We start from the raw sequence: 19,394 nt of genomic DNA on the forward strand, positions 1-19,394 counted from the left end.
GTTTCAGACACGGTTCTGGGAAAGTTTTATTTTTTAAGTCCTGCTTGCTGTAGAACTAAACTAGAGTTCTGGGAACCTGTGGGCGGGGCCAGCAGCACTGATGCCCCTTCCCGGTTAGTTCTGGTTGCATGGAAACAGAAGAAGAACTTGGTCCCGGAACTTCACGGGTTCTTGAAAAGTTCTTGGTTCTGGAAAAGTTCTGGTTGTAGTTCTGGTTTGGCCCGGTAGTGGAAAACGGGGCTATAATGTCCTCTAGTCTAGACCAATGGAAGACCAGTGTGCAATGCATGCCATATATGGGCGAGGAAGCTTCGCGCCCTGGGGACTGCCCATAAGTCCCAAGGTTCATTACGGCCGAACTACACCAAAAAATGCGCGCATACGCTCGTACTGACCGCCAAGACGCTCGCGTACTATAATAACCTTGGTCAGTACGCGCATACGCGCGTACTGACCGCGAAGACGCTCGCGTATGCTTAAACGATCCAGGCTACACCAAGGAGGGAGTATATGAGGAAGACCAGATAGTCTGTGTACAAAACGCATAGGCGTGCTTAAAAGATAGAACCGATCCTATTTTTAGGGAATGCGTATCCGTGGTTCACGCTATCCGTACGCCTGGTGTAGCCGGCTGAGTTGATATACATTGGATCTATCCAAAACCCCGCATACGCACGCATACGCACTGACGCGCGCGAAACGGCTTGGTGTAGTCTGGCCGTGAGTCTGAATTTAGTTAGGGTTAATGAGGTTAGGGTTAAGCCCCTATCATAGCAGGCACCGCGGTGATAAGCTATCCACCGCAGTGTAGTCTTTTTAAGTCATAAAACTACAACATTACGTCATTACTCGCGGTGAAGAGCTTTCCACCGCGAACCCCGACACATCTCTCTGTGTTTACTTTCAGACAGATCTGCCCATCACCCCGTTCACTGATTGGTCGATCTAGACCAGTCAGTCACAGTGATAGGACTTCACCGTGACTGACTATGATGGCCTCCACTTGTTGCCTCACTTTAGGTGGATAGCTGATCACCTAAAATTTGCGGTGAATAGCTCTTCACCCTGGACTCTGATAGAGGCTTTAGGGTTAGAGTTAGGCATAGTATTCTTAACACCTTACTACCTTCGGACCAATGCCATTGCACCCTCACCCTTAGGGTGTCCTACTGGTGTATAGCGGGTATAGCGCCCCCCCCCCCCCCCCCCCCCCAGCTTAGGGACAGAACAAGCAGCTTTGCCAGCTTGAGAGAGAGTGTGGTGGTCAGGAATAAGACGTCAAACCCCCAGAGGCCCCACGTTTCCTTTTTCTTCTCCTCTGTCAATAAAGCTCTTTGTATTTTTGAAGCGGTGAAAGCCGCTTCCAAGGAGTGGTTTGGTGTGTCCCGTTCATGTCCATATATGGTCATTCCTGTCCAGAATGAACAGGTTTTATCTGTCCTGTACATCCAGAATATGTGTGTAACGTCCGTCCCGGTCTGATGATTGGATGATTAAAAATGTCCAATGAGACCATACTTTGAGGATTGGTCAAGCTTCACATGACGATTCGGCCCTCCAGATAAAATCATTCATTCATTCAGAATTGAAAGTATGTATAGGTCACAGAGTTCATAGCTCTAGAACACATAGAATAAAAGTTCACCGCTTCACTTCGAACCAAGGTTTGATTTTTTGATGACGTGTTAATAATGTTCAGAAGCAGACAGTCACGTTAAGGAGGAGTTTACACTGTACCACAACAACGTGCAGTAATGTACAATAAACAATACGGTTATCTTAATGACCAATAAACAAAGTAAGAGTCAGGGCAGCATTGTGAGTGAATGTTCACTGGGAGAGAGAACATCCAGTGAGTCAGACGTCTGAGTTAAGCTGCTTTATTCTTTCATTTGAGAGGATTTAGAAGCTCCAGGGGAGGTCTGGAGGGGGGGGGGGGGGGGTGTGGGGGGGGTCACCAAATGTCTGGGTGATATCTTTGTCTGGGTGGTCCCAGACAAAGCACCTCGGAGCCTGGTCTATAGCAGTGTTTCTCAACCACTGTGCCTGGGGACCTTTGGGTGTGCCCCTGAGAAGGGTCAAGTTTGCCCCTTGAAACTGCTTGAAAGCCAGTATAAAATATGTAGACCAATTTTGGTCAAGCATTTATCATTTTAAAAATGACGTAGATCTGCTGTTTTCACTACTGTTGTGGACAGCCTTGTATGATGAAGCAGGGCTTTGTTTTGTGAAGAAACGTACAAATTTGAAACATTGGAGATACAAGGTTTCTTTCCGACAGTGATGATATTTACACCCCTGTATTATATTATTATGTTACCTGATTCGTTTGTCTGAAAAAGTTATTTTAATATAAAAAGCTTTTTTTTAAGGGGAGACAACGGACTGACCTCATGCTTCCTTCTATGCATGAGGAGTCCAAGTTGCTTCTTTTCACCTGACAGCGGGGAGTTTCCCCGGTTTGGACGTAGCGAGTGGAAGGAACACGTTATTCCGACCAGTTCCTTTCCCCTCCATCAGGCGTGGGATGGCCAGGGGGAGGCAGTATAGAGACCAGGATTACTGCATGCATCTTACAAGGCATGGATTACGGATACAATAACGGCGTAAGTAGTGTCAAATAAAAAAATAGTCAAATAACAAACAAGGACAAATATTTCTGCCCACAATCTTATCAAACCAAATGCCTAAACTGCTGTAAATGTAGGCCTATTATAACTATGATAATGGTTCTTAATTAGTCCCAATTATTAAGTATAATACTCTTATAAATGTAGAATGTTTATGATTATATATGTTATGAAACATCGCATAGTCGAGCGTTGTGACGGTCGCATGAGCCGACTCAGCGCCGTTACCGACTTATGTGCCGTTATGGACAGAATAGTAAATCTTCAGCCCACTGAATGTCGTCACCTCCGCGCGGTCCAGGGGAACACAACGGAGCGCTCCCTACCTCCGGTTCAGCCAATCACAAGCTTCCACTGCCGATACCGGGATGCTGTTTTGATACACGCTCTTCAAAACGCCACTGAGAAACTTTTATTGAAATGAATATTTAAAAAGGTCATGTTTACATAATGACCTCTCTATGTGTGCTCACCTTGTCTGCAGACTGCTCCTCCTGCAGGCAGCTCTGGGTATAGCACACCAGAGAGTCCACCAGACCTCGCATCTCTCTCATCTGCTGGCGGGTCCGCTCGTTGATGGAGCTCAGGTTCCTGCACGCACACGCACACACACACACACACACACACACACACACACACACACACACACACACACACACACACACACACACACACACACACACAGAAACGAGGTTTACTCTAGGTGAAATAAAGCTGGACAAGAACAATAGTGTAGGCAACCACACTATTGTTGAAAGGACCCTGGCTGTGTCTACTCTAGGACTAACAGTAGAAGATATCTCCTCATTAGACCAACAGTAGAAGATATCTCCTCATTAGACCAACAGTAGAAGATATCTCCTCATTAGACCAACAGTAGAAGATATCTCCTCATTAGACTAACAGTAGAAGATATCTCCTCATTAGACTAACAGTAGAAGATATCTCCTCATTAGACTAACAGTAGAAGATATCTCCTCATTAGACCAACAGTAGAAGATATCTTCTCATTAGAGTAGACTAACAGTAGAAGATATCTCATCAGGACTAACCTCAGACACCCAGTAGTGTTGTAGAAGATGTCTCATTAGACTAACAGAAGATATCTCCTCATTAGAGTAGACTAGGGTGACCATACGTCCTCTTTTGCCCGGACATGTCCTCTTTTAGGGGGCTGTCCGGCCGGTCCGGGGGGGTTTTATAAATTCCTTCAAATGTCCGGGGTTTCGCGCATATCACAGTTTAAGCACGGACATTTACAATGCACGTTCAATGGTTCTTTTGGAAACACACTGTGAGAGGCGCTAACCCCGGAACGTGTATTATTCATACTACTCTCTGCCTGCGATCCCTCCCTCCCTCAGCCTGTATCGCTTTCAGATCAGAGGCAGAGCAGAGCAGAGCTCTGCTGCAGATCGCGCAGCGCAGAGCCAAACGAACTGCAAACGCTATTAATGCTCACTCCCTCAGCAACTGTGTTTACATTGGTGAAGGAATCTTGCCTGCTATTCCCTCAATCCTGGTCTAAAAATGACGGGAGACGGCTCTACGGGTGCGTATCGGCGAGGCGAAGGTGCTCGCGACGACCGCGGCTTTCAATCACTGATGAAATGCACAAAAAGTGCGAGTGACCAACATTGAGAAGCAGAGCGTTCTGTCAGCAAAGCTGGTAGTCTTCTGTGTCCATTTTAGGCATTTACAATTATAAAAGTTCTGCTTCAAGCCCATAACACTGCAAAGTAGCTTACAAGACAGTCTGTGCAAGGTGAGAGCTCTTCTGCTAACTAAATTGACAGAATCTTTTCTACAACCTTGTAAAGCAGAAGATACGGCGGTTTGAATAATGGGCTACCTCTCTTTTATTTAGTTACAAAGCTGAACGTTCATACAGGAGCCAAAAGGCATACTTTATCAGTGGATCTCTAGATTTGTAAAGGGTCCAATTGGAACCCCCTCAAAATTGAATACATAATAGGCTATTAGTGGTATAGGGCATAATTGAGCGGTAAACTAGTAATAGAAAAAAAAATTGGAGGAAAAATTATATATATATATATATATATGCCGGGTAGAGTGTCCTCTTTTTGGATTTTCAGAATATGGTCACCCTAGAGTAGACTAACAGTAGACTATATCTCCTCATTAGACTAACCTCAGACACCCAGTGGTGTTGTAGAAAATGTCCTTCTCATTAGACTAACCTCAGACACCCAGTAGTGTTGTAGAAGATGTCTCCACATTAGAGTAGACTAACAGCAGAAGGTATCTTCTCATTAGACTAACCTCAGACACCCAGTGGTGTTGTAGAAGATGTCCTTCTCAGAGGGGCTGAGGGTGAGGGAGGCTCCAGGCTCTCCAGAGGAACACAGAGGAACCAGAACTCTGTCAGTGAGCTCAGACAGAACCTCCCTGGAGAGCTTCTCCTTCAGGTTGTCCTTGGAGGACAGGTTCCACAGGATGCCTGGACAACACATTGATTTGTGATTGATTGAAGAATTTATTAGAAGTTTGCAATAGAAAAAAGTACAGTTTCATGACAGTACAAATCACTGGTACAAGGTCAACTAAAAGGAGATCCTAGAAAGCCGAGGATTATTTCCACAGGAACCACACTTTAAGTATCTCATATAACATTGAAAGACAGACGGATAGAACATAGTACTTTATCTAGGATAATATCAGTTTCAAAAGCATAACATCAAATACAAAGGCAGAAAAAAAGGGTGGGGGGGAGCATGGGGGCTTAGTCTATTTACAAGTCACAGGTAGCAGCCGCCTGAAGGCGACTTTTCATACCAATTTTGAAGGAGGCTAGGGATTTGCTCTCCTTTAAGGCTTGTGGAAGGGCGTTCCACATGTTGATGGTATAGCAGGAGAACGAGTTAGAGCCTTGTTTAGTGTTAAATCTATGTTGATGATGATTAGTGGAGCTGCCTCTGGTGTTGTGATCGTGAACATCCTTGACCTTTAAGAATTAGTTTGTCAGGTACATGGGTATCTTGGAGGTGTAGTGTATCTTTTTGGATTTGTACATTGGATTTTGCTTGAACACGCACACACACACGCGCACGAAAGAACACACGCATCCGTGTTGATTTCGTCGACTAAAACTATGACGAAAAATGTTTGTCGACTGCGTTTTTCTCACTGACAAAAATTACATTAAAATTAAGCTTTGGTGACTAAAACTAAGACTAAATATATTGACAATTTCGTCAACAAAATAAAAACTAGACTAAAATGTTAGAGATGGACTGGTGGAGAAGAGAGTCTATGGTTGCTCTCGGGTGTTGCGTGCTGAAAATAGCGCTGTGAGCGCGTCGTGTGGCGGAGATATGAGTAGGGTCAAAAGCGTGATGTGACGCGACGGACAGACTGACAGACAGACAGAAAGACATAACAGTCACTATTATTAACTAACCTACCCTAACAGTCCAAAGTACAGGTGTGTGTGTGTGTGTGTGTGTGTGTGTGTGTGTGTGTGTGTGTGTGTGTGTGTGTGTGTGTGTGTGTGTGTGTGTGTGTGTGTGTGTGTGTTCAGTACAAATCAATCCCAGATGAATCAGTAACTGATCCTCGTCTTTCAACAGATGTGAGGTATTTTTGAGAATTCCTCACATTCTTCAGAAAAACAAGGTTGTAATGAACTCCATATTCACAATGTAAACAGTTCTTTAAAATGGGTGGTTTGTGAAGATGTCTTCTGATTGGACAACATTTTGTTTTCATACAATTTACAGTTTAGGCATTTAGCAGACGCTCTTAACACTTGGGGTGCCATTATTTTGGTAAATGATTTGGCTATACAGAGAGCTGCCATTCACTGCGCTTTATTTTGAAAAGCCCCCGGAAGCCACGATCGCGAAATTCACGATGTTGTCATGGCCAGGGACGTGCTGGGCCCCTGATTCAGCCGGGGAAAAAAGAGTTGGAGAGGCCCTCATTGCAGCGCTATAGAGAGAGATCTCTCTCTATAGCGCTGCTGCTACTCAAAGATTTGTGACAAAGTGACAAGCCAGTGGGCCAATTACATGAGTTATATTTCGTCGTTGTCGGGTGGAAACCTTGTATGTCCAAAACGGTTTGTTTTGTATTTATCATTTTAAAAATGATTTAAACTAGTAAAAACAGCCGATCTACAAGCACACAACGCCTCCGCGAGGCGTTGTGTGCTTGTAGATCTGCTGTTTTCAGTACTTTTGTGCGATGGCCTTGTATGATGAAGCAGGGCTTTGCTTTGCGAAATAATTTATAAATTTGAAACTTGGAGATACAAGGTTTCTGCCCGACAGTGACGATTTACTTTGTTGGCCGCCCAGCCCCCAAAATGGAACGAAGGTCGACATTTATTTTATTTATTTTTTTCCGCCGGCCGGGAATGAACCGGCCGTTCTGGAGTTGTCCCACTTTTCCCAATGGCCAGCACGTCCCTGGTCATGGCGATCGGTATGTTTACTTTCACATGGAAGTGAAACATCCTAACCTTGGCCCAGTGTCGCAGGGAAAAGAGCGGCTCTCTGCCTTCTTGGCGTTTTGTAAGGAGATTCCAAGATAAAATCTGAGTATTTTTACTGTTGTATTGAGTATTTCTACTCTAACCCAGGGGTTCCCAAACTGTTTTGTCTCAGGTCACCCCATGAATATTGTTTTAATCCGAGGCACCCCTACATTATAATTTAATCACCCCTACATTATAATTTAATCACCCCTACATTATAATTTAATCACCCCTACATTATAATTTAATCACCCCTACATTATAATTTTCACTCCCAGCACCTTATATTTATAGCATATCGTCGTTGTCGGGTGGAAACCTTGTATGTCCAAAACCGTTCGTTTTGTATTTATCATCTATAAAATGTACTAAACTAGTGAAAACAGCAGATCTACAACGCCTCGCATCGCGAGGCGTTGTGTGCTTGTAGATCGGCTGTTTTCACTAGTTTTGTATAGTCTTGTATGATGAAGCTGGGCTTTGCTTTGCCAAAAGACGTACACATTTGAAACTTGGAGATACAAGGTTTCTGCCCGACAGTGATTATGTTGCGAGGAAAACGTTGAGAGAACAGCCATTTTGGTTAGAACCGACTGAAAATAACTTTGCACTTCAAGTTTAAGTGTCCAAATAAATTCCAAATATTATCAAATGATCTCACGGCACCCCTGGACTGCCGTCACGGCACCCCATGGTGCCCCGTCACCCCAGGGTGCCCCGTCACCCACTTTGAAAACCCCTGGTCTAACCTGTGATGTTCTTGTATTGAGTATTTTTACTGTTCTTGTATTGAGTATTTTTACTGTTCTTGTATTGAGTATTTTTACTGTTCTTGTATTGAGTATTTCTACTCTAACCTGTGATGTTCTTGTATTGAGTATATTTACTCTATTGAGTATTTCTACTCTAACCTGTGATGTTCTTGCGCAGCTCCTCGTCGGGCTCCTTCAGGATTCCGACCAATCGGGCGACGCCCCCGGCGTCGATGAGCGCCGCCTTGTTCTCCTGGTTCTCGTAGATCAGGTTCCTCACCGCACCGCTGGAGAACCTCTGGACCTCCTGGTTCTCACTGGAGAACAGCTGCACCAGGGGAGACACGCCCCCAAGAGAACGCACCTGGAGAGAGAGAGAGAGAGAGAGAGAGAGAGAGAGAGAGAGAGAGAGAGAGAGAGAGAGACAGAGAGAGAGAGAGAGAGAGACACAGAGAGAGAGAGAGAGAGAGAGAGAGAGAGATACCTTTATTATCCCAAAGGGGGGAAATCAGTTGCCCAGAGGCAGCACAGCAGTATAAGGTTATTTACAAAGTTACAGACTTACTTTCTTACAAGTAAGAAAAAAGATAAAGAAAATAAAGCTGCAAGCAGCGATGACCGGGCCCTTGCAGCTCTACCCACATCACAAGGGGCAGCAGTCAATCAGAAGAGGGGGCAGGGCTATTTAAACCAATTAAGCTGAAGGACTCTTAATCAAGTCATATGACACAACCCACGCGTCTGTAAGACAAACGGTTCATGAGATATAGAGGCACTTCCTGTTTGGCGAGGGGCACTTCCTGTTTGGCAAAGAAGCACCAATTAGGGTTAAGGACTCTTAATCAAGTCATAAGACACCACCCATGCGTCTGTACGACAAACGGTTCATGAGATATAGAGGCACTTCCTGTTTGGCAAGGGGCACTTCCTGTTTGGCGAAGAAGCACCAATTAAGGTTAAGGACTCTTAGTCATGCGATATGACGCCACCCACGTGTCTGTACGACAAACGGTTCATGCGATATAGAGGCACTTCATGTTTGGCGAAGGGCACTTCCTGTTTGACAAAGGAAGTACCTATTAAGGTTAAGGACTCTTAATCAATTCATATGACACAACCCACGCGTCTGTACGACAAACGGTTCAAGAGATATAGAGGCACTTCCTGTTTGGTGAAGGGCACTTCCTGTTTGGCGAAGGAAGTTTGATGCTTCGCCACGGGCACGCTGTTTTACGAAAACTCACGATTCGCACAACTTTTCATCGTTAAGGTGTCTTGAGTATGCCGAGCGAATTTGAAGTGTATCCGATTAAATTACAAATTACAAATTACAAAACGCCACTAATTAGTCAAAATGGCTGACTTCCTGTTTGGTTTCGGACGTGGCGCCAAGATAATTTTTTGTGAGTCCGGACATGATACAGGTGTGTACCGATTTTCGTACTTGTGTGTGAAACAGTATAGTGGGGCTGTTGCGTTGACATTTTGTAGGGGGTGCTGTTGCGCCATTAGGCCCTGCCCACCTTTTTTATTTTTTCTTAAATACGTAATTTTTTTGCCACTTGTGATGTGCGTGCAAAGTTGCGCAACCTTTGGAGTTACCCCCCCCGACGGCGCGGTAAGGTTTCATAATATAACACGTTATATCTCATTTTGCATGTTTCACCCCCATACAACCCCATCTTTCAAACAGGGCAGCCATCTTTGTTTACATAACATGTAAAACATAATGGCTGATATCTCATGAATGCCTGAACGGATTTCCAATCGGATTTTTTTGTTTGAAAGCTGTGAACAACGTGCACACACATGGTGCATGATCCGTGCACTATAAATTACATGGAAGTCTATGGAGACTTCTTGCAGGAAAACCTGAAAGACGGCATATTCAAAATGGCAGTAAATGAGTTAAAGAGTTAACTGCAGCACATGCACATACCTGGTTCTTGGCCTCGTTGCTATGGTAACACTGATGCTGGATGTAGGCGGAGCCCAGGACCTGCAGCCCTGCGTCGTTCTCTGACAGGTAGCGTACCGCCGTGGGCATGTCTATGGCCTGGATCCTGTTGAATACACACTCTATTAGTAGTGGACATGTCTATGGCCTGGATGCTGTTGTTAAACACACATACACACTCTATTAGTAGTGGACATGTCTATGGCCTGGATCCTGTTGAATACACACTCTATTAGTAGTGGACATGTCTATGGCCTGGATGCTGTTGTTAAACACACATACACACTCTATTAGTAGTGGACATGTCTATGGCCTGGATCCTGTAATATATACACTGTATTAGTAGTGGGCATGTCTATGGCCTGGATCCTGTAATACATACACTGTATTAGTAGTGGGCATGTCTATGGCCTGGATCCTGTAATATATACACTGTATTAGTAGTGGACATGTCTATGGCCTGGATCCTGTAATATATACACTGTATTAGTAGTGGGCATGTCTATGGCCTGGATCCTGTTGTTAAACACACATACACACTCTATTAGTAGTGGACATGTCTATGGCCTGGATCCTGTAATATATACACTGTATTAGTAGTGGGCATGTCTATGGCCTGGATCCTGTTGTTAAACACACATATACACTCTATTAGTAGTGGGCATGTCTATGGCCTGGATCCTGTTGAATACACACTCTATTAGTAGCCGCTGTGGACATGTTTATAGTAGTAGCATGTCTGTAGATCGGATGTTTTCACTAGTTTTGTGCGAAACTTGGAGATACGAGGTTTCTGCCCGACAGTGACGATATTTCAGTGATTATGTTGCGAGGAAAAAGTTGACATAACAGCCATTTTGTTAAGAACTGACTGAAAATAACTTTGTACTTCAAGTTTAAAATTATACTAAATATTTTTTTCAAGTGTCCAAATAAATTCCCAAATATTATCAAATTATCTTGTGGCACCCCTGGACTGCCGTCACGGCACCCCAGGGTGCCCCGTCACCCACTTTGAAAACCTCTGCAGTAGAGTATCATCAGTATATAACCTCACCCTCCCAGAGGATCTTTGCTGTGCGTGGACGCTGCGTCCATCACTTATGGTATAGTATAGTATAGTATAGTATAGTATGGTATGATATGGTAGCTCACCCCAGCCGGTCGTTACTGTGCGTGGACGCTGCGTCCATCACATATGGTATGGTATGGTATGGTATGGTATGGTATGGTATGGTATGGTATGGTATGGTATGGTACAGTATGGTAGCTCACCCCAGAGGGTCGTTGCTATGCGTGGACGCTGCGTCCATCACATATGGTATAGTATGGTATGGTATGGTATGGTATGGTATGGTATGAGTATGGTATGGTATGGTATGGTATGGTATGGTATGGTATGGTATGAGTATGGTATGGTATGGTATGGTATGGTATGGTATGGTATGAGTATGGTATGGTATGGTATGGTATGGTATGAGTATGGTATGGTATGGTATGGTATGAGTATGGTATGGTATGGTATGGTATGGTATGAGTATGGTATGGTATGGTATGGTATGGTATGGTATGAGTATGGTATGGTATGGTATGGTATGGTATGAGTATGGTATGGTATGGTATGGTATGAGTATGGTATGGTATGGTATGGTATGGTATGAGTATGGTATGGTATGGTATGGTATGAGTATGGTATGGTATGGTATGGTATGAGTATGGTATGGTATGGTATGGTATGGTATGGTATGGTATGGTATGGTATGGTATGAGTATGGTATGGTATGGTATGGTATGGTATGGTATGAGTATGGTATGGTATGGTATGGTATGGTATGGTATAGTAGAGTACAGTATCATCAGTATATAACCTCACCCCAGAGGATCGTTGCTGTGCGTGGACGCTGCGTCCATCACATATGGTATGGTATGGTATGGTATGGTATGGTATGGTATGGTATGGTATGGTATGGTACAGTATGGTACAGTATGGTAGCTCACCCCAGAGGGTCGTTGCTGTGCGTGGACGCTGCGTCCATCACGTCCGCTCCCTTCCCGACGCTCCTCATGCTGTGCAGCGACGCGGCGCGATGGATGGACCCTTGGTACTGATGCCCCGCCCCCAGCACGCTGCCGGCTCCGCCCCCCCTGGACACCTGATCGGATGAGACGTTTACAATTAGACGAAAAACAACACTTCATGCTTCTCACCTGCACCGTCCTGCAGCGCTGATTTCTGACGACTAAAACCACAACTTCATTTAGACACACCAGTAACAGAACCGTTTATGCAATGATATTGCATTGAGTTTGGCAGATGGGCTCTGCTGTGATGATATACATATTTATCTGTGTAACATAACACAGAATCTGCTATCTCAGAACCCCCAGAGCAGAGCATAAGTTACAGATGTACATAAAACATGAACTTCCAATTACATCATAAATTACAGCACATAGAATAACCAACAGTACAATCAACATTTCATCATACCACAAATATGGAATAACCATAGAACGATCCACATGCAATCCTATCACAGAGCATCCATTACAACTGAAGCTAAATGCCACAGGGAGGAGGCCGGGGAGCTGGAGGATTTTTCCAACACACATCACACAACCTGCTCTGACAGCTGAACATGAAGAATGAGCAGTGAGCAGAGGCTGCTTATAAGGACTACACTGAGCAATGAGGGCGTGTGTGAAGTAGCTTGTAGCGAATGAGAATGAAGTAAGAATGAACGAGGGCGTATGAATTAATTAACTGTTAGCGAATGAAAGAAGGGGGGGTTCGGGGTATCTAGGACTCTAACTTCCGTGTCCAAATGAACTACGCTGCGCTAGATTACCATGTGTCACTGACCAAAACCTGACACCTGACGAATAACTCAAAATGTGAAAAAAAAAACAAAAAAAAAACAAACTAAGCATTTTCACACAAAAATAACAATAAAAACTAGCAAACCCGATACGGAAGCTAATTAACTCACTGATTGGTAAGAAAAAACAACGACTTTAGCGCTTGCCTGCCACGATGTTCGTACCTTTAACGTGGTCCGTTTGCGATTGCAAAAGAGCCCATGTTAATCCATGCTAGCGTAGCTAGGCTAGGAGCTCTAAACTCGGGAAGCTCGGGCCTCGGCACGCAGAGACTTCCAGAATAAAGGTCTTTTCAAACTGCTGCGTTTTTTCTGCCGAATACCAACGCGAATTTCGGAGCATGTAAATAAAAGAGTTGACCTCATGTTTATGTTTATTATGAGAAATTTAGCCAAAAATAGCAGATCTACAAGATCTACGAGCTTGTAGATGGGCTATTTTTGGCAAAGAGGTTTCGTGTAGAGGGGGAAAGAGCAGATTAAGTACAGAGTGAAAGGTCAAGTTTATTAATTATTGACGGTTCAAGTGCTGAGATGGGAAGTAACGAAGTACAAATACTTCGTTACTGTAACAAAGTACATTTTTCAGTACTTTGTACTTTACTGAGTATTTATTTTTCTAAGTACTTTTTACTTTTATCCGTTACATTTTAACACAAGTATCTGTACTTTTACTCCGCTACATTTTCAAAACAGGCTCGCTACTTTGGTTTTAAATGAATGTTGCGCCGCTGCACGGCAGATGAAACAAAACAATAAAATACTCAAGTAGAAATACCAGTACGCGTTGTTGTAAGCGTCGCTTCATGGAACCCCAGCATGTTATGCTATGTTCAGTCGTAAGACGGTGGTGCACATCGAAAATAGCAGACCTACAAGCTCACAGCGCAGCTAAACGCGACGCATTGTGAATTTGTAAGTCTGCTGACACCATTTCCACATGTAACGTCTCACAGCCAATCAATGACTCCTATTTCACGCATCCCTCTCTGTGATTGGATGGGATACTGACCGGCTGTTGTTTATACTCACAGCGTGCAGAAAGTTGGATGAAAACAGTGGTAATTTATTACGTGTCTGTAGGGAAATAAAAGCTAATAATCTGATTTAGGAACACTGTATCTGCCTTTGATTACAATGGCAGCACTGATAAGTTTAACACCAACAAATAGGTTCAGTGGCGATTTATGGAATACAAGGCAGAAGGAGATGTGATGAAGGCTTACACACGCTGTTTCTACAATGGTAAGCTAAAGGCAGTCCAGGACCTACAGGCGTCCTTGAGGGAGTTCCAACCCAGGGGGTCCCCAGCTAAATGATAGTTAGGAACCAAATGGACCCTTATGGGTCTGTAGAGTGTACAAAATTGAAATGCACCCCCATGCAGCTAAATGCTAGTTTGGAAACAACAAGTGGACCATGGGTCTGTAACTCTCAGAGTTAAATTAACATTGATTCTATCCAATAAATGGGGGTCCGTAGCCTAATGCATGTCAAACTGGGGGTCCTTGGAATTAAAATGGTTGAAAATCACTGCTAGAGCAGTGATGCATGGTGGTTCATGGGCTAATAAGTGTCATTTTGGGGGTCCTTGACTTGAAAAAGTGGTGTAACTTGTTGGGTGCTGGTGCTTCGCTTGTTTATCCTTGGATCAAGACAGTCTTGTATTGTTATGAGTAAAACATGATTTTATAATTTTTTGAGAGTATGTCAGTGACAGGTTGGTTGTTTGCATTGAGAGGCGGCCGACGTCACAAGTGAATGCTTGAAATCAACAATACATCTATTTATTTTCTTATATATGCCTACAGTACAGTATATGTACATTATACATTTGGCCATTGCTTAGAAAGTACCAGTCATTTGGATATAAAGCTATTAAGTAGTTTTTCTTTATTTTGTTTGTAGGAAGAATACTTTTGCCTTCTGTGTGTACTGTGCCTGTCTATGAATAGGATGGGGAACTGGGTAAGGTGTACGCTACTGCATTTTAACATCATATGGTGGTACTTGGAGAGACAAATATTTTCTGAGTGGTACTGGTAAAAAAAATAAGGTTGAGAACCTGATCTAACCTAATTATATTTTCTGAACATGCAGTAGTTTGTGTGAATTACAGTATGTGTACAAGTGAACTATTGTGTTATCCAGTATGTGAATCTTTAAAATGAGTTATTTTATGATAAAGCTGTTAACAGTCATCATAAATCGAGTAACTGAAAGTAACTAGTAGTTACTTTTTAAATTGCAGTTATCGGATTACGTTACTGACTAAAAAAAAATGGGATCGTGGGATATGTATAGGCCTATATATTTTTTATATAAGTGGTATGGTACTCACTACTCAGTCTAAAAAGGTAGAAAACCTTTGTGTTTGGTGGGGATCTTTTACGTTTAATATCGTTCAAATTCTATTGGCTTTGCACAGAAACATACGGTAAAAATACTTTTACTTTTACTTTAAAAGTACTTTTCAAAGCCTGTACTTTTTACTTTTTACTTGAGTAATTATTTGAATTGAGTACTTTTACTTTTACCAAAGTCGTTTTTTTCACAAGTACTTTTACTTTTACTTAAGTACATAATACGAGTACTTTTCCCATCTCTGCTGAAAACACAAATTTACATAAACCCAAAACACACTGATGATTTTGCTGTCGAGCAATCTTCGTTCCTACTCTCACCTATGGTCATGAAGTGTGGGTCATGACCCAAAGTATAAGGTCGCGGGTGCAAGCGGCCGAAATGGGTTTCCTCAGAAGGGTGGCTGGCATCTCCCTTAGAGATAGGGTGAGAAGTTCAATCACCCGAGAGAGACTTGGAGTAGAACTGCTGCTCCTTCACTTGGAAAGGAGTCAGCTTAGGTGGTTGGGGCATCTAGCACGGATGCCCCCCGAGCGCCTTCCTAGGAAGGTCCTTGATGCACGTCCCACTGGGAGGAGACCCCGTGGCAGACCAAAGACCAGATGGAAGGATAATATCTCCAAACTGGCTTGGGAACACCTCGGTATACTCCCTGAGGGAGTGGAGGAAGTTGCTCAGGATAAGGAAATCTGGAGGTCTCAGTTGGAACTGTTACCCCCGCGACCCGATTCCGGATAATCGGTTGAAGATGGATGGATGGACAATGAAACTATATGGAATCTATAAAACGATTGTGGGGGTCCCTGCTTCATCTCTCTCTCAACTAAGGGGTCCTTGGCCTGAAAACTTTGAAGACCCCTGAGTTAAAACAAACTGAATTAGATTTTTTGGGGGTCAAAATCAACCCTGCATCAAACCTGTTGTTGCTGCTGCTGCTGCTGCCAGGCTCCACCCCAGCTGCTCCCCCCGGCTGCCATGGAGCCCACCCTGCTACCGGTCCCTCCAGGGGGTCCCCCAGGGGGTCCCCCGGGGCCCCACAGCCCGTCCTGGGGGCCCCAGGGTGGGGGTTGGTGTTGGTACGGCTGGCGGTTGGTGATGCGACTGATGGTGCGGTGGGAGGGGCCTCTGTAGGCGTGCTGGCTGGATAGCTCCTCCTCCTGAGGGAGGAGTTTAGAACTTTTACAATTCAGACATTTAGAACAGGGGGTCCGGGACCCCTAGGGGGTCCTCAGAGTTACTACAGGGGGTCCTCCAAATCTTTATGTGATAAAAACCTTTTTTTTTTAACCACTTGAACCCTATCGTCCATATTCGGAGAACTTTAGCCAAAAATAGCAGATCTACACGCTCACAGCGCCTCGCAGCGCGAGGCGCTGTGAGCTTGTAGATCGGCTATTTTCGGCAAAGACGTTTGGAGTAGAGGGGAAAAAGAGCAGACTAAGTACAGAGTGAAATGTCAAGTTATGTATTGCCGATTTCAGAAGAATCATTCCACTCAGAGAGTGGTCTATTGGCTGGAGCCAGGCCAGAGATTTTCATCAGAATGTTATGTATTTGTTTATATTTTTGTTAGCATCTTTCTTTTTTGTTAATTTTTTAATCTTTTTAACTTTTATGATCTTTCTTTTTTTGGGTAAAGCACTTTTAGTAAAATTTGAGTGTATGACGCACGCACGCACGCACGCACGCACGCACACATACATAGTAGTTAGATAGTTATCTTGTTTGATTTGTTTGAAGACCAGGGCTGTATTAACCATTGGGCCGGTGGGGCCATTGCCAGGGGCCCTTGGCTCTCAGGGGCCCTTGGGGGAACTGGGCCGTGTGGTCATTGACAAATTACTAAAATTAAATGTATACGTTAATTAAAAATCAAATGTGTGGGCCCCTCCTCTGTTGTCTACAGGTGCTTTCTTGGCCCACAAATGAGGGTGGGGGGGCCCTTAAAAAAGGGTTAATCCGTCCATGTTGAAGACCCACGGAGGCCACAAGCGTGTCCGTGTTGTGCAAATTCACCACCATGTCTTCTTTCACCCAAGAAGACCGGGACTGTCCGTCGTTTAGTTTGTTACGGCCCGGCGACATTTTCCAACAATCTACGCAATCTGGAGTTAATTTCCGAGATGAAGACATTTTACTGCCGAGGATTGCATTGAAGCCAACGGAGGGTATTCACTTCCTGGTGACGTCATCTCCCAAAGGATCATGGGAAATTGAGTCTTTCTCCACCATATACGCCAAAACGCGTTCATTGGTCTTTTCATTGTTTAATATAAAACGGCATGGAGTTGCAGTCATCAAGGTATCCCACCTTCCGTTCAGACCTGGAGAATTACGAATTTCTCGGACCGTAGGCCTATCTAAAGGAATGGATCGCCGTAGGACCGTAGGCCTATCTAAAAGAATGGATCACCGTAGGACCGTAGGCCTATCTAAAGGAATGGATCACCGTAGGACCGTAGGCCTATCTAAAAGAATGGATCACCGTAGGACCGTAGGCCTATCTAAAAGAATGGATCACCGTAGGACCGTAGGCCTATCTAAAGGAATGGATCACCGTAGGACCGTAGGCCTATCTAAAGGAATGGATCACCGTAGGACCGTAGGCCTATCTAAAAGAATGGATCACCGTAGGCCTATCTAAAGGAATGGATCACCGTAGGACCGTAGGCCTATCTAAAAGAATGGATCACCGTAGGCCTATCTAAAAGAATGGATCACCGTAGGACCGTAGGCCTATCTAAAAGAATGGATCACCGTAGGACCGTAGGCCTATCTAAAGGAATGGATCACCGTAGGACCGTAGGCCTATCTAAAAGAATGGATCACCGTAGGACCGTAGGCCTATCTAAAGGAATGGATCACCGTAGGACCGTAGGCCTATCTAAAGGAATGGATCGCCGTAGGACCGTAGGCCTATCTAAAAGAATGGATCACCGTAGGACCGTAGGCCTATCTAAAGGAATGGATCGTCGCGGTCGCATTTTTGTCTTTACAGAGCGAAAGAAGACATGATCGTGGATTACAAAACAGCGTGGACACTGTAAACTCACACCTTCAAAATAAGCAATATAATTACTGTCGGTTTCGCATTTCTGAATTATAAAAACAACCTGGCAGAAACAGTAATATATAAAAGCTTTATTCCGACTTTAAAGGACAACTTTAGTTTTTTTACAACAAGGGTTCATATTTTAGAAATATAAAAGATGAGTGTTAAAAGTATTTCATTTACTTCAGGTTCAGGTTCGGTTTATTAGTCAAATGCGTATCCATACAAGTACAGACAAACAATGAAATGCTTGTGCCAAGAGCACTCTCAGCCTTATTGCACACAAAACAATACGACAACAACAGGTCACCCAGGACAACCCAAAAAACAACAAAACAACCATACAGTGTGACAGTGTACAGTTTAAAAACTGCGTATGTTGCACATGACTACCTACGTCTCGCTTCCATCTCTTCGTTAAGCAACCTGATTGCTTGAGCATAAAAACTATTACTGAAACGGGTGGTGTGAGATTTGATGCTCTGGTAACGTTTTTTTGAAGGGAGGAGATAGAACAGGGAATGGGCGGGATGACAGCTGTCCTTTAAGATGTTCTCTGTCTTTTTCTTACAGCGTGTGTTATAGATTGTGTGTAGCTGTGGTAATTCTGAGCCAATGATTTTGGCAGCTCTCTTCACAATTCTCTGTAACTGTTTACTGTCTTGAGCAGTCACGTTACCAAACCACACTGTTATGCATCCTGTCAATACACTTTCTATGGTACAGCGATAGAAATTAACAAGAGCCTTGGTGCTTAGGCCAAATCTCCTGAGGCGCCGCAGAAAGTATAATCGCTGCTGCGCTTTCTTAAGGATACCTTCGCTGTTTTGAGACCATGTGAGTGAGTTTGTTATGTGAACACCCAGGAATTTGAAACTGTCCACTATGTCTACAGGTGAACCATTTATGGTTACGGGACTGTGATTGACTTCAGATTTCCTAAAGTCAACGATGATCTCTTTTGTTTTACTAACATTTAGAGAGAGATTGTTATTCTGGCACCATAGGGTTAGCTCTTCAATTTCCCTCCTATAGGCCCTCTCATCATCGTTGGATATTAGTCCTATAACCGTGGTGTCATCTGCAAATTTGAGAATAGAATTATTTCCACACCTGGCAACACAGTCATAGGTGAACAGACTATACAACAAGGGACTGAGGCAACAGCCCTGGGGCGCTCCAGTCCTGGTCAATATCTTAGATGAATGCTTGTTCCCTATTCGTACAGATTGTGGCCTGCCTGTCAAAAAGTCAAACAGCCA

The 19,394-nt window shown here is 43.9% G+C and overlaps 1 protein-coding gene across 4 annotated transcripts in view; it reads right to left on the minus strand.

Moving 5' to 3' along the window:
- Positions 1-19,394, minus strand: part of LOC308288213 (plakophilin-3-like) — a gene marked incomplete at its 5' end in the record, with an annotated part of 63,359 nt that overhangs the window by 41,004 nt on the left and 2,961 nt on the right. For all 4 annotated transcript variants that reach the window (XR_013962178.1, XM_080729586.1, XM_080729587.1 and 1 more), the window contains 6 exons: positions 3,104-3,221; positions 4,914-5,091; positions 8,040-8,244; positions 9,820-9,943; positions 11,836-11,990; positions 15,998-16,237. Coding sequence is in view for 3 of the 4 variants with exons in the window: in XM_080729586.1 (XP_080585712.1) it covers positions 3,104-3,221; positions 4,914-5,091; positions 8,040-8,244; positions 9,820-9,943; positions 11,836-11,990; positions 15,998-16,237 (1,020 nt within the window). The remainder of the gene's footprint in view (positions 1-3,103; positions 3,222-4,913; positions 5,092-8,039; positions 8,245-9,819; positions 9,944-11,835; positions 11,991-15,997; positions 16,238-19,394) is intronic.

Source organism: Nannobrachium achirus (assembly GCF_963921795.1).
Source record: "Nannobrachium achirus genome assembly, chromosome: 7".
Taxonomy (NCBI): Eukaryota; Metazoa; Chordata; class Actinopteri; order Myctophiformes; family Myctophidae; genus Nannobrachium; species Nannobrachium achirus.